Source organism: Rhinoderma darwinii, chromosome 3 (genome assembly GCF_050947455.1).
Source record: "Rhinoderma darwinii isolate aRhiDar2 chromosome 3, aRhiDar2.hap1, whole genome shotgun sequence".
NCBI lineage: Eukaryota > Metazoa > Chordata > Amphibia > Anura > Rhinodermatidae > Rhinoderma > Rhinoderma darwinii.
The window spans coordinates 25,306,966-25,334,341 of NC_134689.1; the positions used below are offsets into that span (position 1 = coordinate 25,306,966).

Genomic DNA, 27,376 nt, shown 5'->3' on the forward strand with positions numbered 1-27,376 from the left:
GCGTATTCAGGGTGGATACACTGCGTGAAGCTGCGCAGTGTATCCGCCCTGAACACCGCAGGGAATGCCGTCTGAAAAATCACAACACTTTGTGGTGCGTTTTTCTAGCGGAATTTCCGCTGCGTAAAACAACGCCGGAAAAAAACAATAGAAAAACAGAAAGGAAAGGTGATAAATATCTGATCGGTGGGGGTCCGACCGCTGGGACCCCCACTAATCATGAGAACATGCTTACCCTGACATTCCTGGGAGCCCCATATGAATGCAGAGGTACTGCACATGCTCGACCTCCGCTCCATTTTTTTTCTATGGGGCTGCCAGGAACGGCAAGATAAGCTCGTTCTCGTGATCGGTGGGGGTCCCACTGGTTGGACCCCCACCGATCAGATATTTATCACCTATCCTGTGAATAGGTGATAATTATTGAATATGGGAAAACCCCTTTAAATAGATTGACTTAGGTGGCTATCAGGCTAGCTTTTGTGTCCCAAAACCTTGATCCTCCTGACATTGTAAGGCTGGGTTCACACAACCTATTTTCAGGCGTAAACGAGGCGTATTATGCCTCGATTTACGCCTGAAAATACGGCTCCAATACGTCGGCAAACATCTGCCCATTGATTTGAATGGGTTTGCCGACGTACTGTGCTGACGACCTGTAATTTACGCGTCGTCGTTTGACAGCTGTCAAAAGACGACGCGTAAAATTACAGCCTCCTCAAAAGAAGTGCAGGACACTTCTTGGGACATTTTTGGAGCCGTTTTCTCATAGACTCTATTGAAAATAGCTAAAAAAACGGCCAACAAAAACGGCGCGAAAACGGCGTGAAAAACGCTGCGAAAAATGTGAGTTGCTCAAAAAACGTCTGAAAATCAGGTGCTGTTTTCCCTTGAAAACAGCTCCGTATTTTCAGACGTTTTTGGCTCAGCGTGTGAACATACCCTAAGGGTATGTTCACACGGCCAAATTTCAGACGTATACGAGGCGTATTATGCCTCGTTTTACGTCTGAAAATAGGGCTACAATACGTCGGCAAACATCTGCCCATTCATTTGAATGGGTTTGCCGACGTACTGTGCAGACGACCTGTTATTTACGCGTCGTCGTTTGACAGCTGTCAAACGACGACGCGTAAAAATACAGCCTCGGCAAAAGAAGTGCAGGACACTTCTTTGGACGTTTTTGGAGCTGTTTTCTCATAGACTCCAATGAAAACAGCTCCAAAAACGGACGTAAAAAACGCCGCGAAAACGGCGTGAAAACGCCGCGAAAAATGCGAGTTGGTAAAAAAACGTCTGAAAAGCAGGGTCTGTTTTCCCTTGAAAACAGCTCTGGATTTTCAGACGTTTTTGTTGACTACGTGTGAACATACCCTAAAAGCTCACTTGAACTCGGTCGATTTCCACCTCGTGGGCATAAAGAAATCTGACCCCGTTGGATCAGATTTGCAGTGTAACATCATAGAGCTCACTTGCCACCTTCTTTAACTACTACAGGTTAAATTCCAGGTTTTCGAAAAATACAGCCTTTGGGGAGTGTATTCTGAACTCGCCATTACATGAAGGCCCTCCTTAAGGGTATGATCACACGTGCACGTCCGTTACGGCTGAAATTACGGAGCTGTTTTCAGGAGAAAACAGCTCCTGAATTTCAGACGTAATGGCATGTGCAGGCGTTTTTCGCAGCGTCCGTTACGGATGTAATTGGAGCTGTTTTTCTATGTAGTCAATAGAAAACGGCTCCAATTACGTCCCAAAAAGTGACATGCACTTCTTTGACGCGGGCGTCTTTTTTTACGCTCCGTCTTTTGACAGCGGCGTGTAAAAAAAATGACCGTCGGCACAGAACATCGTAAAACCCATTCAAATGAATGGGGAGATGTTTGCCGACGCTTTGGAGCCCTATTTTCGGGCGTAATTCGAGGCTAAAACGCCCGAATTACGTCCGTAAATAGGGTGTGTGAACCCAGCCTAAGATTGCATTTTTGTGCATTTTCATAACGTCTTTATGCACTTCACACAACTACATGAAAAACGGCACCCAAAACACGCTATAAAAAACGCATGTTACATTTTAATAATGCTAGCGGGTTTTTTTGCGATGCAGTTTTAGTTTGTTTTCCAAGTTTTATCTGTAAAAACCACACAGGCAAAAACTGCATCAGAGACTGCGGCAAATTGAGGCCATAATGTCTCATCTAACTGCTGTTTGTGGTGCGTTTAAAAATGTATCCGAAAAATGTGTGCATTTTACTACGATTTGGAGCATTTTTCTAATATTTTGCGATAAAAACCACTCAAAAAAAAAACCACAACACTTCAAAAACCGCATCAAAGTGCTGTAAAAACCACACCTCAACCACAGCGACTGAATAATCCCTTAGGCTGGCTTCCCCTGTAGCGGAATTTTCACAACGGAACTCTGTGCGGAAATTCCGCAGCATTTACAGTGGCAGCAAAGTGGGTGAGATTTTGAAAATCTCACGCCGGTGCTGCGGAAAAAAAACGCAGCGAAAACGTTAATAAATTGACCTGCGCCACAAAAAACGCATCTCAGAAAAAAAAAATCATTCCTAGGACTCCATGCTTCTTCCTCCAGTCTGGCCTCCCAGGATGACGTTTCATCCCATGTGACCACTGCAGCCAATCACAATGTGGTGAGGTTTTATGGACGAAATGTTCTGCGTGTTCCAGGTTGGATACGCAGCGTAGTTTTTACGCAGCGTATCCGACTCATGGGAACCCGGTCTTAGGCTGGGTTCACACGAGCATGTTACGTCCGTAAACGACGGAACGTATTTCGGCCGCAATTCCCGGACCGAACACAGTGCAGGGAGCCGGGCTCCTAGCATCATAGTTATGTACGATGCTAGGAGTCCCTCCCACGCTGCAGGACAACTGTCCCGTACTGTAATCATGTTTTCAGTACGGGACAGTAGTTCCACGGAGAGGCAGGGACTCCTAGCGTCGTACATCACTATGATGCTAGGAGCCCGGCTCCCTGCACTGTGTTCGGTCCGGGACTTGCAGCCGAAATACGCTCCGTCCTTTACGGACGTAACATGCTCGTGTGAACCCAGCCAAAAGGTGCATTTATATGAGACTTTTTTGGCTGGACGGTAAAAACGCATAAAACATCGCGGCAAAACACACATGCCTTTTGCCGTGGTTTACGATTCAGTTTTCACCTGTACGGTTTTCATATGTAAAAGATAATTTTAAAGATAAAATAAATGTTTTTTACCTGTAAAAAACAACACAGCTGAAAGCCACGACAATTCACAATAAAACAACCTGCGTTTATAATCACGCAATCCAAAAACTTGTCATCTAAATGCACCCAAATGATCCAGGAGATTAGGCAATCATTGGGCCCACATGGAATATGCATAGTGTAAACTTCCTATCACCCATGTGATCTGCAGGGCACATGTGTTCCCATTAGTAGCTGCCCAATCCCTTTTGTTGCCGCCCCCTCTTCATGGTATAAATACTTGGTTTGGGCTTCCTGGCAGTATTCAGCATTACAGAGAAGATGGGGGGCAGTAGAGCAGGTCTGAGGGTTGGGCTGGTGTTCTGGACATGGTGTTTGCTCTGGTGTGAGGCCAGAGACTTATGGGAAGGATCTTCACATCTCCACTGCGGTGTTGAAAGCATGAAGTTGTTGTTTCCTATGTCTATTGAGGATGTTGCATTTTCATTGATGGTTCTAGGTGAGTATGACATTATTCAAATCTGTATCCCATTGACTGCTTAATGAAAGCTTTTGGTTTTTTTTTAAATCCTATTTAACTTGCTGTTTCTCTCCCTTCATCATGTGTGGCTTGTACAAGGTCCTTATGCTGAGTAGTGTCATTATATTGTATGAGCTGCAACATGCTGAGGGGACCTGGAGTGGACAAATGGTGAGGTGAGTATTCATGATTTGTCTGGTTGGTATGGTGCCCAGTGGGGACTTCTACTTTGCTATGGCCCATGGGGAGGGATCTATGCCAGCTAGGAGCTGGTGTAGATTTCCATTCAATTCTTACAAAAATATTTTGGAGTGCTGTGGGCCTGCACTCTTTTTGTGAAGTTGTACCCTTTCTGTAAAAATGGTGGGCAGTGTAAAAAGACCCTCTTCTGACTTCAGCAAAAAATTGGTGAGAAAGGTTGAGTAAACTTGCCCAGTGTGGCAAAATAGCCAAGGGACCAATGCTCAAAGCTGGACACCAACTCTGCATGGCACTTGACTAGTTAAGGTACTTACTACCTGCTGCTGTAAAATGCTGAAAGGGTCTATTCACATGTTTAGGTGTGGTAAAAACTGCATGCGTCTTTACCGCAACTTGGTTTATTTCTTTGTTGCACCTGCGTAAAAAAAAAAAACATAACAAATGTCGTCTGGGTTTCAGATGCAGTTTTAACTGCAACATCTGAATGAATTCTTAGACTACATTAACCATTGTTTGCTGTGGCTCCACTGCAAGAAAAAAAATGTCCAGTGGACTCCCAGCCTTATTTTAGACTTTCAATTTGCCATGAAACTGAATTTCTCTCCAGTTTTGGTGCAGGTTGTGTTCCCCCTACCAAAAATCTGTGCATAATTTTGAATGCATCCCATTCCAGCTTTGGGTAAAGCGGAGTTCACACAGGGTGGCTATACTATGTTAAAGCATGTGATGTATGTGCGCTGCAGGGAATTCTGGGTGCAGTTTTTTTTGCCTGGAATGTCCACTGCAAAAAAACTGTAGCACTTAGCTATGCTGGCCTCCTGGGAAGATGTGGATTGGATGAAGTGGTCACTTGGGATGAAACTTCATTCCAGGAGGCTGACCTGGAGGAAGAAACAGACTTCTGGGTAAGTATCACTACTTTAATTTTTTTTGCAGCAAACACGCCACAAAAAGCAATTTGTTATGGGTTTTACCTTCCCATTAAATGGGGAAACCCTACAACAAATTAGCAGCATTTATGCAAATACAATTGACATGCTGTGGAATAAATCCCTGCACCACATGTCAATGTTTGAGTGGTTTTTCTGCAGTGTGTGGATGAGATTTGTTTTACCTCATGCACTTAGCTGCTACTGTACCTGCTGCGGATTTTTCGTCACAAATCCCATTGCTGAAAATCTGCAGTATTTATGCAATGTGTGTATTAACCCTAAATGTGTGGTTTGTGTTTGGCTTACTTTAGTCTAATAACCACATTGCAGTACTAAAAAAATAAACAGTTTCAATGTGCGTCACCTGTAGTTACCACAATGCCAAAAAAAAATTCAATCTAAGGTGATTTGTGTCCTAACCCATGTGGCTTTAAAAGCAATTAAGAAGCATGTGAAAATAGCAACAATTGCTATAAAAAAAACATTTCAGACATTGCAAACAAAAAACACATGCAAATGTAAAGTGTTAACAAGGTCTGAAGAATCCACCACATACCAGGTGAAGCTCAGTCTTTCAAGGGCATTGGAAAAAGCTGTAGTACCTGCAAAGCGGCACTCCCAACCCATTGATATCAGAAGGGCCACCTGTTTCAGCTGTAGGGGGCGCAGGGGCAGCAGTTGTGCCTGTTGGCTCCCAGAAGACACGGTATTAAAAATAGTGGGTAGGAGCCCTGTTAAAGATTTTGCATTGGGGCCCAGGAGCTTCAAGCTATTGTCAAAAAATTCTGAAAACTCTGCAGAGAACTTCATCACTGATTTCTAGCATGTCCAGAAGTATTGCAAGCCCCAAAGCATTTCTCCCCCCCCCCCTCACAAAAAATTATCTATATAGTTATTAAATCATGCCACTATACCAGAGTAAATATTACCTGCATACTGTTACTGCACACAACTCACTAGAAGACCAATAATATCACGTTAAAAGGTCCAAATAATACCACCACACCATAACCACATAGTGACTGAATAATACCCCCCCCCCCCCATAGTTACTGAATGCCTTCATAGTGTTACTGAACAAAACGCTGTACAAAGACCAATATTGCCACCATGTAGTGGTAGACACCAGTTATACACAGGAGCTCTGTAGACTATTACAACACATTTATATCCAGTGACTCACAGGTGGTTTCTGAGTCGTTCACTTCCCCCTTTTTTTTTCTCCATCCGGCCCAGACCACTGACTACTTATTCCAGCCACAACACGTTATTGATGTGAGGGTTTGTTTTCCCATGCTTTAATCTAAGGATATGTTCACACGACAGCGTCCGTAACGGCTGAAATTACGGGCATGTTTCCGCCTGAAAACATCCCCGTAATTTCAGCTGTAACGGCATGGGCAGGCGCTTGAACGCCGCATCCATTACGGATGTAATTGGCACTGCTATTCATTGGAGTCAATGAATAACGGCTCCAATTATGGGCAAAGAAGTGACAGGTCACTTCTTTGACGCGGGCGTCTATTTACGTGCCGTCATTTGACAGCGGCGCATGAATATACGCCTCGTGTGAAACGTCTGCCCATTGCTTTCAATGGACAGATGTTTGTCAACGCTATTGAGGCACTATTTTCAGACGGAATTCGGGGCAAAAACGCCAGATTTAAGTCCGTAATTAGTGCGTGTGAACATACCCTAAAACCTACTTTTGTCTTCAGATTTTCAGGGGGAGCCTCATAACCTTGATGATGACTCTGCGTGTGGGTTCTGGATAAGCCAGAAACTTAATGGCACCATGCACATTAGTGCTGCTTATGATGGATGCTACATAACAGAGGAGGTAAGAACCTGGTGGAACACCATTTTGTACTGATGACAACCATCCGTTTGTCCCGTCTGTCATGCTACAGCCCATGCATGGCCCTGTAGTGGGTCTTGGAGTTGACAATGAGTCCCAACAGCGTGAACTTCCTCTAATGGTATCTCCTAATTTCTTTAATGTCTCTAATTCAAAAAACATTACTGACATTTACTTTGACAGTACAGCAACCTTATGGGCTCAGGTGGGTTGGACCTCTAACTTTCTTTGGGCATGTAAATGTGGAGACATGGGCTCAGAACAGAAGGCTTCCACCAAGTGCACCATGTAACCTTGCACAGGTGTATAGAGAATATGAAATGGATTCACCCCCTGGCCGCAGTACTTGGCTTGAGTAGGAAAGATGAGCTTTGATATAATGTCCATGTGGTTCACAGGATCGAGAATATGTGCTGACCCTCATCCTGGAAGAGATTGTGAATGGAGAAGTTGAACAATACAAAGTGGAGAAGAGATGCCCTGTTCTAAATGGTAAATGTGTTTGTGTTACTGGTTTATATCTGCTGGCACCACTAATCAATTACCGTAAATGTAATTGTGGTAGAACTTCAGCCCCATTCATGCCACTGCTATCTAACCTCTTAATATGTTAAACCTTAAGAACCAAGCAATTAAGCTTTTCCATCGTCTCATTCAAAAGAGCTAACTTTTGTTTTTTTTTTCTGTATAAGGACTTGTGTTTTGCAGGACAAGTTGTACTTAATAGCACCTTTTGGGGTACTTATAATTTTATTTAACTTTTATTACATTTTTGGTGGGGTAATAGGGAGAACCTGAAATTCTGCCATTGTCATAAATTTACTATGTCATAAATAACTTTATTCAGCAGGTTGTTACAATTTCGGCAATACCAAATTTATCTAGTTTGTTTTACTACTTGCACAGTAAACTTTTATTTATTTTTCCCCACTAGGAGACTTTGAAATGGAATCTTTTGATCGCTTTTATAATACACTGCTATACTTCTGTATTGCCGGGAATTATGCATATCAGTGTAAAACTGACAGGCATCTGTTTGGCCATGCCTCTGGCATGGCCTAAAAGGCATTTACTATAGGCAGACCTGGGGGCCTTTGTTAGGCCCCCAGCTGCCATAGAAACAATCAGCACCCTGTGATCACACAGTGGGGTGATGTTTGCATGAGGGAATGCCTGCCTCTAAAAGCATTAAGATGCGGTGGTTGCTGTTGACCACCACATCTGAGGGGTTAAACATGATCGGAGACCAGTAGCAGTGCTGTCTGATTAATTCCCTGAAGCCTGTTGGCAACAGCCTGGTCTTCAGGAGCACCCTGCCCGATGCAGGAAGACTTCTTGTGAAAAGGCAGCACTTCATAAGAACTACCCTGAACGGCTGATGTAAAGAATATACGCCAGTTGTGGGCTTAAATTATTTACACATGCCAAAGAATAACTTGCACAAACCTTTGTTTATACCCTCCTACCTGTAACTAGCATTGAATTAATGTACCTAACACTAGCAATGTCTTCAAGATGTTGCTGAGATGCACCTCATGCCTTTAGGTTCTAAATGTATTAATAATCCCATCCCAAAGAAGTTGCCATGTGTCTAGTGCAGCTTCATGACCATAAGGCCATATAACTTCATTTGGCCCTGTAGTGGCTTGGCAAAGTAAGCAACTGAGGGAGGGGGTAAGTGTAAATTGGGTGGCTCCAACTTGCATTATGGTCACCTAAACAGCCTGTGGTTGTAGAGGAAGCATCCTGAGGGAAGAGGCTTTGAATATCCTGGGATCTCAATCACCCAAAGGTGCAATGATTCTATATTCCAGGGTACAAGTTCAATATGATGGTCTTCTAACTTTCAGAGTTTTGTCTTTCAAATAAACCACTTGCCACAAATCCATCAAATTGAATAAAAATTTTTCCATAGGGTATAGTATGGAAAAGTCAGTTCCTGGGCAGTGAATCTCTGGGTTGTTAGTTCTGGTCAACCCCTTTCTATTTGCTCCTCTGCTTTTAGTGCCTGGATGCAGCATTTTTGTTTTTCCCCCATACCTTAGCTATGGACGCTCCTAGCCCAAGTGTGTGTTCTGCTGTGAGTCAAGTGGACAAGCTTTCTTGTATGGCGAAACCGGTGTCACGAGAAGTCTGTGAAGAAGTTGGATGCTGCTTCTCAGCAAGTGACTTTACCGTGCCCTGTTACTATGGGAATAAATGTAAGTGTCTTGCCCTCAAGTACATGAAGATATAAATGTGTAACCTGCTATGCCTGGCTTTTACTAATTCCCCTTCAGCCTCTAGTTTATTTTGGTTGTACACATCTGACATTCTTCTCTCGTTGTTCTAAAATTCCATCTAACTTTTGCTTCTAGTCTTTCCAGTAGAACAAAAACAATCTTATTTCTTTAGTAATTGCAGTTTTGCACTTAGGCCTCATGCACACTTCCGTCGGCCGTTATTGATGGTCCCGTCACACCTGTGTGCAGCCCGTTGTTTCACGGACCAAATTCAATAAGCAGGCCGAGACTGTTCTGTCAAAACGGGCAGGAGTAGGACGTGCCATACTTTTGACGGAACGACCGCATGGCTCCGTTAAAACAGAAGTGTGCATGGCCCCATTGAAATGAATGGGTTCAGGGTGCTATCCGTGACAGACTGACAGCACCCTGGAGGAAAAAAAACGGAAGTGAGCATGGGGCCTTAGTATCACAATCTGTTTCCAATGATGGCTTGACTATTGCAATTCATCTTTTTGTACTTCTTTACATAAAGAAATTAACAAACTAGTTAATTTTTTTTTTTTTCTCATGACCTTGCATTCCCATTTCAGTCTAGTTGCCTGGAAAGCTCAAGTTTTGTAATGTATAACATGGTTGGGTTTTATTTACTCTTCTCTGGTTTATGACTCCTCACAAATCTCCCTGCAGTGACCACACGATGCACAAGTGACAACCAAATGGTTGTTGCAGTTTCCCAAGATCTGACAAGGCCATCACTGAATTTGTCTTCTGTCCATGTGGTTAGTTTGGACTCCACTAGTTGTGCAGGGTTGACCATGTCCAGGAGCATATCCTTTGCAGTTTTCCAGTTCCCTTTGTCCTGTGGAAGATCAACTCCGGTACGTATACAATAATTTGAATTTTGCAATGGGGCCCAAATCTGTAACCCATTAGCAGGCTCTTCAGTAACACTGAAATTATCTCTGATAAACCTGCTAAATAAGCTATAATTGTTGGATCAATTTGAAGGAGAATACACGGTCCACTATCTACTTGGTTGGGTTGAGCATATGTCTCTCCAACCTCTTTAAGATCAATTATAGATCACTCAATAATAAATTACTTGGAACCCTCAATGCACAGTCATTCGATAGGCATCCAGCCTTTTCTTCAATGCAGTCACAATCTCCCATTAAATCCTCTTGGGGTATAGTAATCCATATCTTTACTACTGTAACTGTAAAGAACCCATTCCTATGTCTGATACTCAATTCCCCCAAATGTAGATCGTGCTAGTTCGTCTTTTGTGGTCAATATAAAGACTTGTACATGCTAATCAATTGTAAGGCCCCCCCTCCCCACCTGAATAAGGTATTTTCTAGCCTCATTAGACCTCAACTCAGTGAGTCATTAAATGAGCTTGTCTGCCTATGAACCCTCTCCAGCTTCCCCATGTCCTTTTTACAATGTGAAGCCCAAAAGTGAATCTCCTATTTGAGGTTTGGTCTTGCAAGGGACATATACATAACCAATAAAGCACACATCTAGTGTGACCTCACATCTCTGGCAAGTGACTTCTTCTCTTGGAGTATGTAGTGTCCATGTGACTTGCCACTTCAAGAGTTGAGGAACTTGACATGAATGGAAAATTGTAGTTCAATAGCAGTTGGTGTGAACTATGTTAACCAGAATGACTAGTATGGTTACAGATTCACAATATATCCCTATTTACTGTATACATGCAAGTGAAGTCTGTCAGTCTACAACGTTGCTTGACATGGTTCCCCACATCTGTATAATTCTATAGTGTAGATCTCATTTCAAATAACTTTGGTGGGTCCTTAGACCCCCCCCCCACCCACTAATGACTAATCACTAGAACAAGCCAACTCTCCCTGCCCCACTTGGTTGCACATGGAGCGTTAAGGTCAGACCATATATTCTCAATGGCCTGTCTTGATAGCTCATATGTACAATTGCTCCCAGATATACATTGCTGCAGTATTAAACTGGATCATAATTGGCATGTAATGTTTAAATCTGTAATTCAGGTGCCTGGTGGTGCAATAGTCTATGAGAACAACATTGAAGCTGTAAGAAATGTGATCTCATGGAAAGGATCCACAATCACAAGAGACAGCACAATGCGGTAAGATGAATTTAGCAACCTCACAACTATGGTATTGGGGGAGGGGCGGGGCGGGGCCTCCATGCTCCATTATAACAATGTTGTATAATTCATCCAGGGTGACTGTGCGCTGCAGCTATTCCCAAACAGACCTTGTTCCTGTGCAACTTAGTGTATCAACTCTGGCACCACCACTTCCCGTGACCACATCTGGACCTCTCTTACTGGAGATGAGGATTGCACAAGGTGACTTCATACTTGGATGTGATATTTCCATGTAGAGAATATGTACAAGCTACTTCCTTTTTTCTTTCAATGGAACAAACAAAGACCATCTAGTTATAAAATTAGTCTTGGACAAATGGTAGGTCTAGTATCTTACAAGTATTCTTGGACCATTGCTTTTTGATGATTTTGTAGATATGGCCTACTCCTCCTACTTCTCTGAGAACGATTACCCTGTGGTTAAAGTACTCCGAGATCCCGTCTACCTGGAAGTCCGGCTCCTGCACAGAACTGATCCCAAACTTGTCCTAGTCTTAAATGACTGCTGGGCCACCAACTCTGCCGACCCCACACTCCTTCCTCAATGGCCTGTCTTGTTGAACAGGTAGCTGACCAGTTACATATAATAGATCTACTAATTGAGGTCAGGTATCTTACTTGCATATATATTTTCAGATGCCCCTTTGATGGTGACAACTACATTTCCCAAACTGTACCTGTTGGAGGTCCTACACAAAGCCTGCCTTACCCAACTCACTATCAGCGATTTGTTGTGAAGACCTTTACATTTGTGGACCAGAGCACCCAAATTGCTCTTGCAGGATTGGTAAATAAACCTAAAAATGCTATGTAGCCATGAAGAACCAGAGTGTCTTGTTGCAAAGTGTTGTATTTTCTCTCCACTCCAGGTCTACTTCCACTGTAGCACTTCTGTCTGTGTCCCATCTGCCATGGACAACTGCATTCTTTCATGTGCCCCAAGGAAAAGTAAGTTCATATCCTCTAGAAGCATGACATCTTTTACTGTATATAACTTATCCTTTTATGTGTCATTTCACAAATTCTAATGATTCTGAGATCTGTTCTAGGACGTATGGCTGAAAATGTAGAATTAGAACCTCTAAAGAACGTGGTGACTTCAGATGGACCAGTAGAGTTCCTCCCTGTCGGGAAAGAGGCCTTAAAACTGGAAGGTAACACAGAACAACCTGTTAAAAATAAAAAAGGTCAAACTGTACATTGTAGCATTTTATGTTAAAAACAAACTTCATCTTTTATAGGTTACCTCCTCTCTGAATACTCCACTTTAGATGTTGTCCGTGCAATCGCTGCTGGAGGAGTAGTGGCATCCATGTTTGTTGTGTGCTTAGGTGTGTGGTTGCACTGTAGAACTCTAAGCAAAAAGCACAAACTAAATGCTTAAATAAAGAAGTTTTTCAAAATTGTTCACTCATTCATTATAGTTAACTATTTCGATACCAGAAGAAAGCAAAAAACACACGGCGACACATAGTGCGGATCACAAAGTAATAGAATAAAACAGAGGAAGGTCAAAAACTTCCATGATTGCACTAAAGACTAGAAAATGTCCATCTTGTAAAATTAATGTTTGGCTGCCCAAGTATGGGTTAAGCCCATTTGAGTATTGAGTCAGTTGGGTTTTGATGTACTTTGTGTTTTTGTTAGGTTATCAAATAAAATGATCACTAAAATATTTCATTGTATTTACTAAAATACAAAGCTTTTGAAGTCTCTGCCATAATGTGTAGTTTCCATTGGAGGGCAGGGTCATTATTATAAATGGAGTTAAAAAATAAAATTAAAATAAAATAAAATCCAAGAACTGAACTATTTCCGCTGCACTGGCCTTGGTCTTACGTATGACTGTAATGGGAATGTTCAGCGTCATCGTCATCGTCATCGTCACCGGCAACAAATGGCAGAAGTGTACGTATTACCTCAGAGTAAAATTGATTGTTACAATGACTACTTGAACATTGGCTGGGTTCAAACTGCAGTCAAATGTTTGGTTTTTTGTCACCACCACGAAACTGTAGTGTTTTTGTGAAAACTACATTGAAACAGTACAGTTTTGTCATGGAGGGGGAACATCTCATCATCCCGCCTGTGATAATGAGATGGCTGAGGTGGTCTGTACAAAACGAGTGCTCCAATGCTTTTGGCCTATATTTAGCATCAGCCACATTGACCATAGGAACCTGTGAACAGGAAAAGACCCATTGACTTCTATGGGGGTTTTCTAGGCCTGTTCTGTGGTCTGTGCAGGGAGGACGATATGGTTCCTCAATAAGGTACCACTTGGCAGCGCATGGTGTGTGCCTACAGGTCTGTATGCTGCCATAAAGCTATGCACACCCAGCATTGCCATGTGCATTAAGCCTTATACTGCTGAATCCTGTAGGCACAAAAACCATGGAACAATGTCCTGATCTTTGAGTTGTAAAGAATTTATCCCAATCTTTGTACATTTAGGGAAGGATTGAAGTTGATATCAGCATGGTTTCTGTCTAGCTTCAATACTTTTGTCTTTCTAACCCTTCGTGCACCCGGACATGCTATTTTCAGGTGCAGTGGGTGGTGTTTGGAGCGTGCTCCATATGCTGCGGGTGACTCCTGGGACTAACAGCTGGGAGCAGCGATTGCACTGTTCCTGGCTGTTTACCCCCCCCCCCCCCCCCCCCCCCTCCTGCTGCAGTTAATCATGACCGCAGCATCTGAGGCATTGAAAAGAGCTTATTCCCCCCCCTCCCCTGAAGTGAGATCAGGGGTGACAACGGTTGTATGGCAGCCCAGGGGTCTAAAGAAGGCATCAGGACTGCCTTCACTCTACCTCTAAGCTTAAAAGAAGCCTGTAAGAGTGCTGATATACTGAAATACGTTAGTATTGCAGTATATTGTACTAACTATTGCTGGTTCAAGTCCCCCAGGGGGGGCTAGAAGTGTGTAAGATAAAAAAAAAATTGTAAAGCGAAAATATATTAGTTCAAAAGAACCCTCATTTACTTCCCCCCCCTAAAGTAATGTAATAAGTGAACAAAAATAGTATTGCTGCATCCCATAAAAGTCTGACCTATTACAAAACGGCGCTATTTAATGTGCGCACCATAAATGTAAAACTCCAAAATCTTTTTTTTTTTTTTTTTTTTTTTTTCTCGGTTAACTTAGCGCCCCAAAAAATAAGTTCTAATGTACCAAACAATGGTATCAATAAAAACTACAGCTTGTCCTGGGAAAAAAATAAGCCCTCAATCAGTGAAGAATCAAAAAAAAAAAAGTAATGGTTCTCAGAATGTGGAGACAACTTTTTTTTTTTTAAACTGAGTATCGATTAAAAAGTAGTAAATCTAAAAAAAACCTATATAATTTTGGTATCACTGTAATAGTATTAAGCAACAGAATAAAGCTAACTTGTTGTTTTAACCACACGGTAAGTCGTAAAAGCTAAACCCTAAATACAACTGAAGAATTGCAGGAGTTTTCCAACCGTACATTATATGGAACTATAAGGGTATGTTCACACGCCCTATTTACGGATGTAATTCAGGTGTTTTACACCTGGAATTACACCCGAAAATATGGCTCCAAAGCGTCAGCAAACAGCTGCCCATTCATTTGAATGGGTTTTTACGATGTACTGTGCAGACTTTTTTTAATTTACGCGCCCCTATCAAAAGACGCCTGCGTCAAAGGAGCACATGTCACTTCTTGGGACGTAATTGGAGCAGTTTTCCATTGACTCCATAGAAAAACAGCTCCAATTATGTCCGTAATGGACGCCGTGAAACTCCTGCTCATGCAAAAACGTCTGACATTCAGGAGCGGTTTTCGACTGAAAACAGCGCCGTAATTTCAGGTGTATCTGACGCTGCCTTGTGAACATACCCTGAATGGTACCAAAAGAAACCAACCCCCTCCATCAAAAAACAAGCCTTCACACCACTCTATTGACAGAAAAATAAAAAAGTTAGTTGGAATGCAGGGAGTGAAAAACGAAAATAAAAAAAGGCTTTGTCCCAAAGGGGTTAAAGATTGTGTACATTGTTGCAAATCCAACTAAAATAAAATTTAAAAAAATGTCACCTTTTTGTTATGGTGTTGTGCCTGCAGCCCCTAGGCAAAGCTATGTGCCTCCATCGTTAGACTCCAAACTGTAGTCTAATCCTGCTTTATATATATCTATCTGTCCCCTATCTGTTGACCTGACGTACACTATCAAGACACATGGAATGGAGTATGACTGCAGATAAGACTACACACTTTGTTTGTAGTCTGTAACCATGGAGACACACCTCCTGTGTAGAGCTTTAGATTCCAAATGATAGATTTTTCAATCCAAACTATTTGCAAAGTGGATTTTTGTTTTTATATTCCAAAGCATTGGAGCAGTAAAAACATTAGCTGCAAAGGTGGACACAGCACTTAACGCGAAATCATGTCACTTTATCTCATACTAAGGGCGGATTCACGAGCGTGTGCGTTTTGCGCGTGCAAAAGTTCTGTCATTAGCATATGCTGCGTGATCTTCGTGCAGCCGGCATCATTGACACTGTTTTTATGTTTGTAAACAAAAGCACGTGGTGCTTTTCTGTCTTTCATTTTACTGCTGTTGTGCAAATCGCGCGTGGCACCCGGAAGGCTTCCGTGTGCCGAGCGTGATTTGCACGCACCCATTGACTTCAATGGGTGCATGCAGCGCGAAACATGGCCAAATATAGGACATGTCACGAGTTTCACGCAGCGCACATATGCTGTGTGGAATTCAAGGACAGTCTGGACGGCCCCATTCATTAACATAGGTCCGTGCGACGCGCGTGAAAATCACACGCGTGGCACGGATGTATAACACGTTCGTGTGAATAAGCACTAACGGCAATGTAAGGTTGTCTTTCAGTAACAAAGGACACTAACTTAACGTTTGCCTGTATGGACGAGTGTGCCGGCCTCTGTAATATGTTATTAGGTCCTTTAGTGTTTCCATTGGTCGTCGGGCTAATTTCAACTCTTAACTGGTACCTGATGTAACACTTAATGTTTTATAGGTATTTTCATAATTATCTACAACATTTGTATATACCATTACCTGAGTAGCAAGACACATGAAGACACCGAAGTGCAGGCGAACGTGGCGCCAATAGACATATCTACCAAGGCTTTCAGATCGAACAGGAACGCCATGAGAGCGGTGAACAGGAACTTGTGCTGTTATAAATGTTTGTCTACTTGCTAAGAGGTTATTGTGACATGTAAGGCTATATTCACATTGCCGTTATTCCATTGTTCTGCTCTTTCAGAGAAGCAGAAAAGTAGAATAACGGAAGAAAAAGTTAATTTGCATAAAACGGAACCCATTGACTTTAATGGGTTCCGTCGGGGTGTCTGTGATTTTACCAGAGACAATAGCGTAGCACGCTCCGCTATGGTCTCTGGTAATCGCCAATAAAATTGGACGGATCTGTGACGAAGGCCCTTAACAAAGATGTGATTGAGGCCTAAGATCTATGGCGGGCTGTGAGCCAAGAACCCCACCAATCCCCAGATTGAAGGCCTACAATTCACAGTCATGGGACCAAACACATTTCGCATTGTTGCCAACTTGGAATCTCCTACGAAACACATCCTTGGAAGCGCCGTGGAATTTTGAACTGCTGTGTAATGCATGTGGGGTCCGGTGCCTGTGGCTTTGGAAACAATGACACAACCTAAGGAAATTTCAATGGAAAAGTAGCCTAAGAAGCCGTGTATATCCACTGAGAAACACCACCAAGCTATGCACTCCTGCCATGACTGAAAATAAACCATCAAAACAGCGCAACATCATTTGTAATATGTACAATGTCTTCTGTGACCGGCTTTAACCTCTCCTCCTCCGATGCGCCAAAAAACACTAAAAACTATATAAAAAATGCATGTTACATTTTAATAATGCTACAGGCTTTTTTGTGATGTGGTTTTTACGAGTGGTTTTTAATGGTCAAACCAATTTATTTTACAACCTGTAAGGGTATGTTCACACGTAGTCAACAAAAACGTCTGAAAATCCAGAGCTCTTTTCAAGGGAAAACAGACCCTGCTTTTCAGACGTTTTTTTACCAACTCGCATTTTTCGTGGCGTTTTCGCGGCGTTTTTTACGTCCGTTTTTGGAGCTGTTTTCATTGGAGTCTATGAGAAAACAGCTCCAAAAACGTCCAAAGAAGTGTCCTGCACTTCTTTTGACGAGGCTGTATTTTTACGCATACCCCCTGAGGAAGCTAGAACAGCGAAACGCGCGTTGGGGTGCTACTATTATCTTTTTGTTACGGGGATCACGTGGATCGCAGGCGCAACACTGCAGAGATGGGTAAGTTTTGATCTAGGGGCTCCCACTGGTACTTGCCGGTCGGGCCCTTTTGCTCACTATCGGACACATATACGGTATACTCCCTGCCCCTCCCGCTTTTGTGGGACAAACTTGTTTATAAGTTACTAAGGGGGACGGACATGATATGTTGGGATATCTTTAGTGCTATTGCTGTAACAGGCTGGTCTGCAGACTGTGTGTAACTTACACCTGGGCAACATATGCATTGATTATATGACTTTTTCATTAGTTACTTGTGCCCATCATATACATGTCCCCGGTTATTAGGTGGAAGATATTTCCCGTCATTTTTTGACAGAGTGCTGATATGTATACCCTTCCTGCGATTTGACCACCTTGCCATATGATCCGGTTATTATCTGTCGTCTTTGAGATACCTCGTTGTGTTTTTATTATTATATATGTTATATGTTATGTGTTGATGTATTTATATGCAATAAAATTGTACTTTTTTACATTATATGTAGCCTTGTGACTCTTGGTTCTCCATTTGTTTTCACTTCTTTTGACGAGGCTGTATTTTTACGAGTCGTCGTTTGACAGCTGTCAAACGACGACGCGTAAATAACAGGTCGTCTGCACAGTACGTCGGCAAACCCATTCAAATGAATGGGCAGATGTTTGCCGACGTATTGGAGCCGTATTTTCAGACGTAAAACGAGGCATAATACGCCTCGTATACGTCTGAAATTTTGCCGTGTGAACATACCCTAAAGACCACAAAGGCAAAAACTGCATCGGAAACCGCAGCAAATTGAGACCATAAAGTCTCATCTAATTGCTGTTAAAACTGTATACGAAAAGTGTGTGCATGTCTACTACGATTTAGTGCTTTTTTTCGATGCGGTTGCAATAAAAAAAATACACCGCTTCAAAAAACGCATCAAACCGCGGTAAAAATGGCACCTCAACTGCAGCGACTGAATAAACCTCTAAGGTTCATTTATATAAGACTTTTTTGACTGAGCAGTAAAAATGCATACAAAAAATTGCGGCAAAATCACACGCCTTTTTTTCACAAATTGCCGTGGTTTACAATGCGGTTTTCACCTGTACAGTTTTTACATGTAAAAGATGTAAAATAAATGTTTTTCACCTGTAAAAACCGCACAGCTGAAAACCGCAATAATTTGCAATAAAACCACATGCATTTTTTACTGATAATTTTTAATCAATTTTTTATCATGCGGCCAAAAACGTCTCATCTTTATGCACCCTCATTTTCCTAGAGATTAGGCAATAATTGAGCACACATGGAATATGCATAGTGTAAACTTCCTATCACCCATGTGATCTGCAGGGCACATGTGTTCCCATTAGTAGCTGCCCAATCCCATTTGTTGCCGCCCCCTCTTCATGGTATAAATACTTGGTTTGGGCTTCCTGGCAGTATTCAGCATTACAGAGAAGATGGGGGGCAGTAGAGCAGGTCTGAGGGTTGTGCTGGTATTCTGGACATGGTGTTTGCTCTGGTGTGAGGCCAAGGGTTTATGGGAAGGATCTTCACATCTCCACTGCGGTGTTGAAAGCATGAAGTTGTCGGTTCCTATGTCTATTGAGGATGTTGCATTTTCATTGATGGTTCTAGGTAAGTATGACATTTTTCAAATCTGTATCCCATTGACTGCTTAATGAAAGCTTTTGGTTTTTTTAAAATCCTATTTAACTTGCTGTTGACATTATGCAATTCTGACACTGTATCCTTCCCTGTTTTTTTTTCTGCATTTATAATTTTTTTTGATGGGGGTGTAAGGTATTTTGCCCAGCAGGGTCTTCTATCTTGCTATGCCTTACAGATTGATATCTATGATCAATAAAAAGCTGGTGTAGATTTGCACTGTTTAATGCTAGGTTCCTAGTGTAAATTATAATTTTTTTTTGGGGTGCTGTGGCCCTGCCATATTTTGGGAAGTCCCACCACCTTTCCATATGTCAGTCTGTGTGGGGGGGGAACCACAAACTCCTCTAAATAAACCCTTAGCAAAAGATGGGATGCATTTGAATTATGCACAGATTTTTGGTAGGGGAACAAGACCTGCCTCTGTTTGTGATGCTGCAGCAAAACAATGGCTAACGTTGCTGCATGTGTGGGACACCACTGTATAGAGGAGCCCTTGACTGAAGGTTTTGTTTTGTTGAATTGAGGGTTAATTTCCCTACTGTTCCTTTTGGCTGAGTGTCATACCCTTCTCCCCCCCCCCCCTATTTGATCTGCCCCTAAAGGGACACTACCAAGTGACAAGGGGATATGTAGATGTTTGTGGTTTCCCCCTGGGCATGATATGGCCAAGTTGCAGTAAAGACGCGCATGTGCTTTTTAACGCCACCGAAACTGTAACGTGTGAATGGACCCTTCCGGCATTTTAGTCTGTCAGGCAATCGGTAACTTGCAGAGTTAATGTTCAGTTCAGACTTGTTCCCCTGTCTCTATTGCCACATTGGGCATTGAGGGGTTCTAAACCTTCTGTGCCAGTCTTGTGGCATAGAAGTGTTTCCGAAAGGGTTTTTTATTTTTTTTCTTAGTGCGGTCTTCTCCAGTGGACATTGTCTGAAACTGCACCACAATATTGGTGCAGTTTTTCCCTGAGGCTGCCAGGGCGGATACGCTCCTTTTACACCGTGTATCCGCCCTGTGTGAACATAGCCGAAGTCTGCAAACAAAAAGCTACATCGTAATGTGTTAACAAGGTCTGAAGGAACAAGCCCATACCAGGTGAAGCTCTCACTCAAGTGAAATGGAAAAAGTTGTAGTACCAAAGCTGCACTCCTAGCCACCTGAAATCTGAAGGGCTGTCTGTGCCTTTAGCTATAGGGGGTGCAGAGGTAGAAGTTGTGACTGTGGTCCCAGAAGACACAAGTGTTATACATGGTAGGTGGGAGCCCTGTTACAGATTTTGCCTTGGGGCCAAGGAGTATCAAGCTACACGGTGTCAAATAATGCCGTTAATTCAGAAGGCAGTGTGCAGAAAACTGTGTGGCTGATTTCTAGTGAATCCAGGACTGTTGCAAGCCCCAAAGCATATGTGCCCCCCCCCCCCCTCACAAAAATATCTATATACTGTATAGTGGGGTGTAGTTTTAGTTCTGACCCCCTCCTCTGTTATAATTTGGGTGGAGGTTCCTGGAGTTCGACCCTCAATGGTTAGCAGGGGGTGGATGATTACTAGGATGTGTCAAACTTTTATGGTGGCTAAGATGTAGAACCTGGATCTGTCTGTTAATGCATGACCCTGCACTGCTAAGGGGTATGTGTGCGTGTTTGAATCCATGCATTAGTCTAAAACCTACTTTGTCTTCAGATTTTCAGGGGGAGCCTCACATCCTTGATGATAACTCTGCTTGTGGGTTCTGGATAAACCAGAAACTTAATGGCACCATGCACATTAGTGCTGCTTATGATGGATGCTACATAACAGAGGAGGTAAGAACTTGATGGAACACCATTTGTACTGATGACCATCCGTGTATCCAGTCTGCCATGTACAACCCATGCATGGACCTGTGGTGGGTCTTGGAGTTTCTTTTAAGTTATCAGAATTGTTAATGGCTATGACCACTATTCCTAACAGCGTGAACTTCGTCTGATCAGATTTCTTTAATCGCAAAAAGCTTACTGAAGTTTACTTTAATAGTTCAGCAACTTTACGGGGTCAGATGGGTTGGACTTCTAACTTTCTTTGGGTGTGTAAAATGAGGGGACCGATTCGGAACAGGAATCTCCAAGTGCACCATGTAAGGAAAACGTGCCAAAAAAATGTCTGAAAATGCCTCCCATTGATTTCAATCAAAAGCGTTTTTTTTTTTTTTTTCCGCGAGTGGAAAAAAACGCCTGTTGGCAAAAAGAAGCGACATGACCTATTTGAGGTGGCTTCTGCCTCCAAAACCCCATTTAAATCAATGGGGGACGGAAATAAAACGCCTCAACGTGTTTTTGTCAAACTACTGTGCAAAAAAAACGCCTGGAGCAGATTTTACAGGCGTAATTTTCCGCCTGCAAAAAAACTCAGTGTGAACAGGGCCTAACCCTGCACAGGTGTGTACAGAATATGGAAAGCTTTGATCTAATGGTTTGATGTCCATGTGTCCTCACAGGATAGAGAGTATGTGCTGACCCTCGTCCTGGAAGAGATTGTGAATGGACAAGTTGAGCAATACAAGGTGGAGAAGAGATGCCCTGTTCTAACTGGTAAGGAGGTTTTTGGTTTTTTTTTTGGAGGGAGGGGGTTGTTTGTCTACTGGCACCAGTGGAATCTATTAATTGTGGCAGAACTTCAGCCCCATCAATGCCACTGGTATTTAAATTAGTTTATTATATACACATGCCAAAGAATAATTTGCCCATAAACCAGTGAGGGTATAATATGAATATGCTCTTTGCTGTACACTTACCAATGAGTGTACCCCCAACATGAGCAATATCTTCAAGATGCACTTCATGCCTATAGGTTCTAAATGTATTTCTTATCGCGTCCCGAAGTTGCCATGTATCTAGTGCAGCTTCATGACAATAAGGCCATATAATTGCTTTTGGCCCCATGTAGTGGCTTGGCAATGAAAGCAACTGAGGGAGGGGATTAGTGTAAATAGTGTCGCACCAACTTTCATTATGGTCACCAAAACAGCCTGTGATTGAGGAAGCATCCTGAGGGACGAGGCTTTGAGATCCCAGAATATTCCATCTCCCTAAGGTGCAATGACTCTACATTCCTGGGTACTTATCCAATTTGGTTCATTTGAAAGACAAAATCTAATGATTGACCCAATACTCACTTACCACAAATCCATCACTGGTGGAATTTAGAATTTTTCCATAGGATATAGTACGGAGAAGCCAGTTCCTGGGCAGGGAATCTCTGGGTTGTCACTTCTGGTCAACCCCTTTCTAGTTGCTCCTCTGAGTTCAACCTTATGATTTTATTTTTAATTCCCCCTCCCCCTTGTAACATAGCTATGGACGCTCCTAGCCCAAGTGTGTGTTCTGCTGTGAGTCAAGATGACAAGCTTTCTTGTATGGCAAAACCGGTGTCACGAGAAGTGTGTGAAGAAGTTGGCTGCTGCTTCTCGCCAAGTGACTTTACAATACCCTGCTACTATGGGAATAAATGTAAGTGTATTGCCCACAGAAGTACATGGAGATGCTATAATGTGTAACCTGTCATGCCTGGCTTCTACTACTTCCCCGCCCTCCTACCACTAGTTTATTTGGGTTTTACACATCTGACATTGTTCTGTATCTATTCCAAACTTTCATCTAACTTTGGCTTCTAGTCTTGTCAGTAGAACAGGATCGTGCTCTTATTTCTTAAGTAGCAATTGCAGTGTTGCGCATAATCTCACCATCTGATTGCTTGAATGTAGCAAAAATATCTTATTTTTGTAGTAATGACTGGATATTCTGGTTAATTTATGTACAGGTTTTTTTCACGTCATTGTGCTCCCACTTTAGACTAGTAGCCTTGGCAAGCACTTGTAGTATTGCAGTGTAATATGGTTGTGTTTTATTTACTTTTTTGGTTGGGTTATGACTCTGTATAAATTTCCCTGCAGTGACCACAAGATGCACAAGTGACAACCAAATGGTGGTTGCGATTTCCCAAGATCTGACACGGCCATCACTGGACTTGTCTTCTGTCCATGTGGTTGGTTTGGACTCCAGTTGTGCAGGGCTGACTATGTCCAGGAGCACATCCTTTGCAGTTTTCCAGTTCCCTTTGTCCTGTGGAAGATCAACTCCAGTACGTATACAAAAATAATTTTGTCCAACTATTCTAAAGCTGTGCAACAGTCTAGCTTTAAAGGATTTTGCAATGGGGCCCAAATCTGTACCCTATTAGCAGGCTGTTTAGTAACATGCCAAATAAGCTACAATTGTTAGGTTACTTTGAAGGGGAATACTTGGTCCACTATCTACTTGGTTAGGTGTCGAGCATATGTCTTTAACTTTCTCAGATCAATAATATATAACTGAATATTAAATTATTTAGAACCCTCAATGCTTTGTTATTAGATAAGCATCTAGTCCTTTCTCAAATGCAGGCACGATGTCCTGTTACATCCTCTTGGTGTATGGTAGTCCATTACTACAGTAACTGTAAAGAACCCTTTCCTACTCCCTTCCTCTAAATGTGAATTGTGCCAGTTCTTTGGTTTTTGTGGTCCATATAAATATTTCCACATGCTAATAAGCTGTAAGACACCCCCCCCCCCCCCAGCTGTATAAGCTCTTTTTTAGCCTCATTAGATCTACCTTAATAACTGAGTTGTCTGCCTATGAACCTTCTCCAGCTTTCCCATCTCCTTTTTACAATATAAAGCCCAAAAGTGAATCTCCTACTTGAGATTTGGTCTTACAAGGGATATATACATAACCAATAAAGTGCACATATCTAATGTCACTTCACATATATGGCCAAGTGATTTCTCTTGAGGCGGCAAGTCAATATGTGAACACTCCATATTGGTGTTAACTATGTTGGATATCTAGTGTGGTGAAGGAGCATAGCACTATAATACGGTAGACAGACTTCAGGATGTTAACTGGAATGACTAGTATGGTTACAGGTTTAAGGTAGCCCCCTATTGTATACGTGCAACTGAAGCCTCTGCCACAGTTGCTTGACATGGTTCACCACATCTGCTGCATTAGTTTATAGTGTAGATCTAATTTCAACTGACTTCTGTTGTGATTGGTGGGTTCTGGGTCCTTAGACCCCCATTAATCACTAGAACATGCTGTAGCCCTTGGTTGTACATGGAGAGTTTAAATCAACCCATAGTCTCAATGGCCTGTCTTGATAGCTGATATGTACAATATCTCTCAGATATACATCACTGCAGTATTAAACTAGATCATATCTGTCACGTTATGCTTAAATCTGTAATTCAGGTGCCTGGTGGTGCAATAGTCTATGAGAACAACATTGAAGCGGTAAGAAATGCGATCTCATGGAAAGGATCCACAATCACAAGAGACAGCACAATGCGGTAAGATGAGTTTAGTAACCTCACAAGTATGGTATTGGGGGTGGGGGGGGGGGGGTCTCCCCATGCTCCATTATAACAATATTGTATAATTCATCCAGGGTGACTGTGCGCTGCAGCTATTCCCAAACAGACCTTGTTCCTGTGCAACTTAGTGTATCAACTCTGGCACCACCACTTCCCGTGACCACATCTGGACCTCTCCTACTGGAGATGAGGATTGCACAAGGTAACTTCATACTTGAATGTGATATTTCCATGTAGCAAATGTTTTAGATTGATTTTATAACTAGTCTTCATATGCTCCATTGAAAGGAAGATGTAAAGTTTTACATAAACGGTAATTCTTGATTCTCAAAAGTGCATTCAAGAGTATTCTTAAACCATTACATTTTGACATTATTTTTGCAGATCTGGCCTACTCCTCCTACTTCTCTGAGAACGATTACCCTGTGGTTAAAGTACTCCGAGATCCCGTCTACCTGGAAGTCCGGCTCCTGCACAGAACTGATCCCAAACTTGTCCTAGTCTTAAATGACTGCTGGGCCACCAACTCTGCAGACCCCACACTCCTTCCTCAATGGCCTATACTGTTGGACAGGTAGCTGACCACATGAGTTACATATGATAGATCCACTAGTTGCGTTCATGGACCTTACTTACATATATTTTCAGATGTCCCTTTGATGGTGACAACTACATTTCCCAAACTGTACCTGTTGGAGGTCCTACACAAAGCCTGCCTTACCCAACTCACTATCAGCGATTTGTTGTGAAGACCTTTACATTTGTGGACCAGAGCACCCAAATTGCTCTTGCAGGATTGGTAAATAAACCTAAAAATGATATGTAGCCAAGAACTAGAGTTTGTCTTGGTAAACAGGTTTTGTATGTTCTCTCCACTCAAGATCTACTTCCACTGTAGCGCTTCTGTCTGTGTCCCATCTGCCATGGACAATTGCATGACTTCATGTGCCCCAAGGAAAAGTAAGTTCATATCAAGGAGCATAAAAAGTTTAACCATATCTAACTTATCCTATTTGTGTAATCTCACCTGAATGCTAATGAGACTGAGATCTCTGTTCTAGGACGGATGGTTGAAGATGTTGAATTAGAACCTCTAAAGAATGTGGTGACTTCAGATGGACCAGTAGAGTTCCTCCCTGTTTGGAGAGGGGCCTTAAAACTGGAAGGTAACCTGGAACAACCTTAATGTTTTTATAAGGTCAACCCTTACCTTGACGAGTTTGTCTAACTTTATGTAAATGTTCCTTTTTAGGTCCCCTTCACTCTGAATACTCTACTTTGGATGTTGTCAGAGCAATCTCTGCTGGAGGAGTGGGTGCATTACTGTTTGTTGTGTTTTTAGGTGTGTGGTTTCGCTGTAGAACTAAAAGTAAAAAGCATGAACTAAATGCTTGAATAAAATGTTTTTCAAAAAGTTGGTCATTCTCTTTCTTTAGAGCGATTTTGATCTGATCCACTAGCTACTGTTTAATATTATATATATGTATATATTCCTGACTCTATGTATGAAAAGTAGAACTAACTGTAAAGGCCACCATACACACTTGACATTTTTAGCCAAAGTGCTCAAAAAAAAAATGTAATTGCAACCAATTTAGTTACCAACATGTGCCAAAAGATTAGATAAGGGAGAAAATACTCTGAACATGCAGTTGGCCTCTTTCACTGAAACTCCTATTTCTCATTTGTTTAAATTGGGGACACAGACTGTGGGTATATACTGTTGCCAATAAGAGGCTTGACACTAAGAAATGAAAGTGGGCCACCTACTAAAGAATATACATGGCCCACAGGCACTGAGCTAATCAACCCTAGCTTATTGTCTATAGGAGGCAGCAGTCTTTACAATTTTTTTTTTTTGAAGTGCCACCATCTTCTACCTGGACAGAGGTAACGGTGCCATCTTGTAGCTAAGCAGGAGTTTTGCTTTTTTCACTTCAATTGCACTCCAGTGTGCTTTATTTCACCATTTCCCCTCGGAGTCGGTTGCATCCAATTAGCCAGTTTTTTCACATGGCAGTGGTTCAGGGGCGGAGCCGATCTGTCCATCTCTCCTGCATATGGACACTGCTGGGGACACAGGACCTGTTTACCAGTGACACTGCATCTGTTTTAGGAGCAACTTTAGACACTTTGAAACCAGGTAGGACCAGGCCTTTCTCTACTTCCCCTACAGGTGGCCTAGTCTCAATCCCTGAGTTTACCTTTTTGTTGGAGTGTCCTTATTTCCTAGCAGAGCCAGTTGAAGGCAGCCATCAGTTCCTAAGGGTGTGTTTTACTGTACTGAGTGGATAAATTTAGTTCTGCTACTTCTAGCTTTTGTACAGTAGTTTTGTGACCCCCCCCCCCCTCAACTGCCATGTTTCCACCCAGTGCAGTACTAAGTTTCCTAGTGGTTAATCCCCTAATATTGCTCACACCTGATGGTAAGTCTGGACTTTGAATGGGCCCATTCACTTTTCAGATCATCGCTCAATCCATGATAGGCATGATGCCTTATTTTTCTTGACACTCTCTCCCCCCCCCCCCCCCCCCCCCCTCCCTTGGCGGGACTCTATATCCATGTTTTCATCACAGAGCAGAACCCAAGTGGCCAGGTCTGCTCGCCTAGCTTCATTCGCTGGCCTATCTCTCCTTCCCCCCACGAGAGGTAAGGACAGATGCGTACCCTCCCCCTCAAGAGATCTTGTCAGAGGGGAACTGTCGGATTCAGTTGACAAGGGCTCTGCCCCACTAGTGTGGATGTGCTTATTAGGGCTGTCTTTGACAACTTACAGGTTACTGATTCCACACCTTCAACTGGCTATTTTCTTCAGCCTCAGCAGTCCTAGACGGTTTCCCAGCTCATTCTGTTTTTGAGGTTATAGTTGGCAACACCCGGACAAGAAGTTCTCTCAAGCCAACTGAACGTCTTCGGTTCCTTTA

General features: G+C 42.5%; 2 protein-coding genes and 1 long non-coding RNA gene across 4 annotated transcripts; 2 read left to right on the forward strand and 1 right to left on the reverse strand.

Annotated features, from left to right (window-relative positions):
* The first annotated feature begins 3,535 nt into the window (after window positions 1-3,535).
* On the forward strand, window positions 3,536-12,683 carry LOC142750924 (zona pellucida sperm-binding protein 4-like). The gene is made up of 12 exons (XM_075859900.1): window positions 3,536-3,713; window positions 6,586-6,707; window positions 7,124-7,217; window positions 8,771-8,926; window positions 9,638-9,828; window positions 10,981-11,078; window positions 11,176-11,303; window positions 11,478-11,667; window positions 11,739-11,889; window positions 11,972-12,050; window positions 12,152-12,256; window positions 12,344-12,683. Exons 1-12 carry the CDS (start codon window positions 3,536-3,538, stop codon window positions 12,484-12,486), a joined length of 1,635 nt encoding a protein of 544 aa, XP_075716015.1. The 3' UTR covers window positions 12,487-12,683.
* LOC142750925 (uncharacterized) lies at window positions 11,937-15,329 on the reverse strand. Of its 2 annotated transcripts, none has more exons than XR_012882637.1 (3): window positions 15,165-15,329; window positions 12,349-12,456; window positions 11,937-12,249 (listed from the first exon to the last, which is right to left on the reverse strand). It is a non-coding gene; the product is annotated as an uncharacterized LOC142750925 (long non-coding RNA). The 2 variants fall into 2 exon arrangements; XR_012882636.1 differs by having other exon boundaries at window positions 11,937-12,271.
* Window positions 15,330-18,853: 3,524 nt separating this feature from the next.
* On the forward strand, window positions 18,854-25,846 carry LOC142750926 (zona pellucida sperm-binding protein 4-like). The gene is made up of 12 exons (XM_075859902.1): window positions 18,854-19,031; window positions 20,743-20,864; window positions 21,536-21,629; window positions 22,392-22,547; window positions 22,991-23,178; window positions 24,330-24,427; window positions 24,526-24,653; window positions 24,836-25,025; window positions 25,100-25,250; window positions 25,333-25,411; window positions 25,513-25,617; window positions 25,704-25,846. Exons 1-12 carry the CDS (start codon window positions 18,854-18,856, stop codon window positions 25,844-25,846), a joined length of 1,632 nt encoding a protein of 543 aa, XP_075716017.1.
* Window positions 25,847-27,376: the final 1,530 nt, after the last annotated feature.

Coding starts and splice junctions, on each gene's coding strand:
- LOC142750924 (XM_075859900.1), top strand. CDS start 3,536: ATGGGGGGCAGTAGAGCAGGTCTGAGGGTTGGGCTGGTGTTCTGGACA. Junction 11,668..11,738: donor TGGCCTGTCTTGTTGAACAG/GTAGCTGACCAG, acceptor ATATATTTTCAG/ATGCCCCTTTGATGGTGACA. Junction 12,257..12,343: donor AGAGGCCTTAAAACTGGAAG/GTAACACAGAAC, acceptor CATCTTTTATAG/GTTACCTCCTCTCTGAATAC.
- LOC142750926 (XM_075859902.1), top strand. CDS start 18,854: ATGGGGGGCAGTAGAGCAGGTCTGAGGGTTGTGCTGGTATTCTGGACA. Junction 21,630..22,391: donor GAGATGCCCTGTTCTAACTG/GTAAGGAGGTTT, acceptor CTTGTAACATAG/CTATGGACGCTCCTAGCCCA. Junction 24,654..24,835: donor GGAGATGAGGATTGCACAAG/GTAACTTCATAC, acceptor TTATTTTTGCAG/ATCTGGCCTACTCCTCCTAC.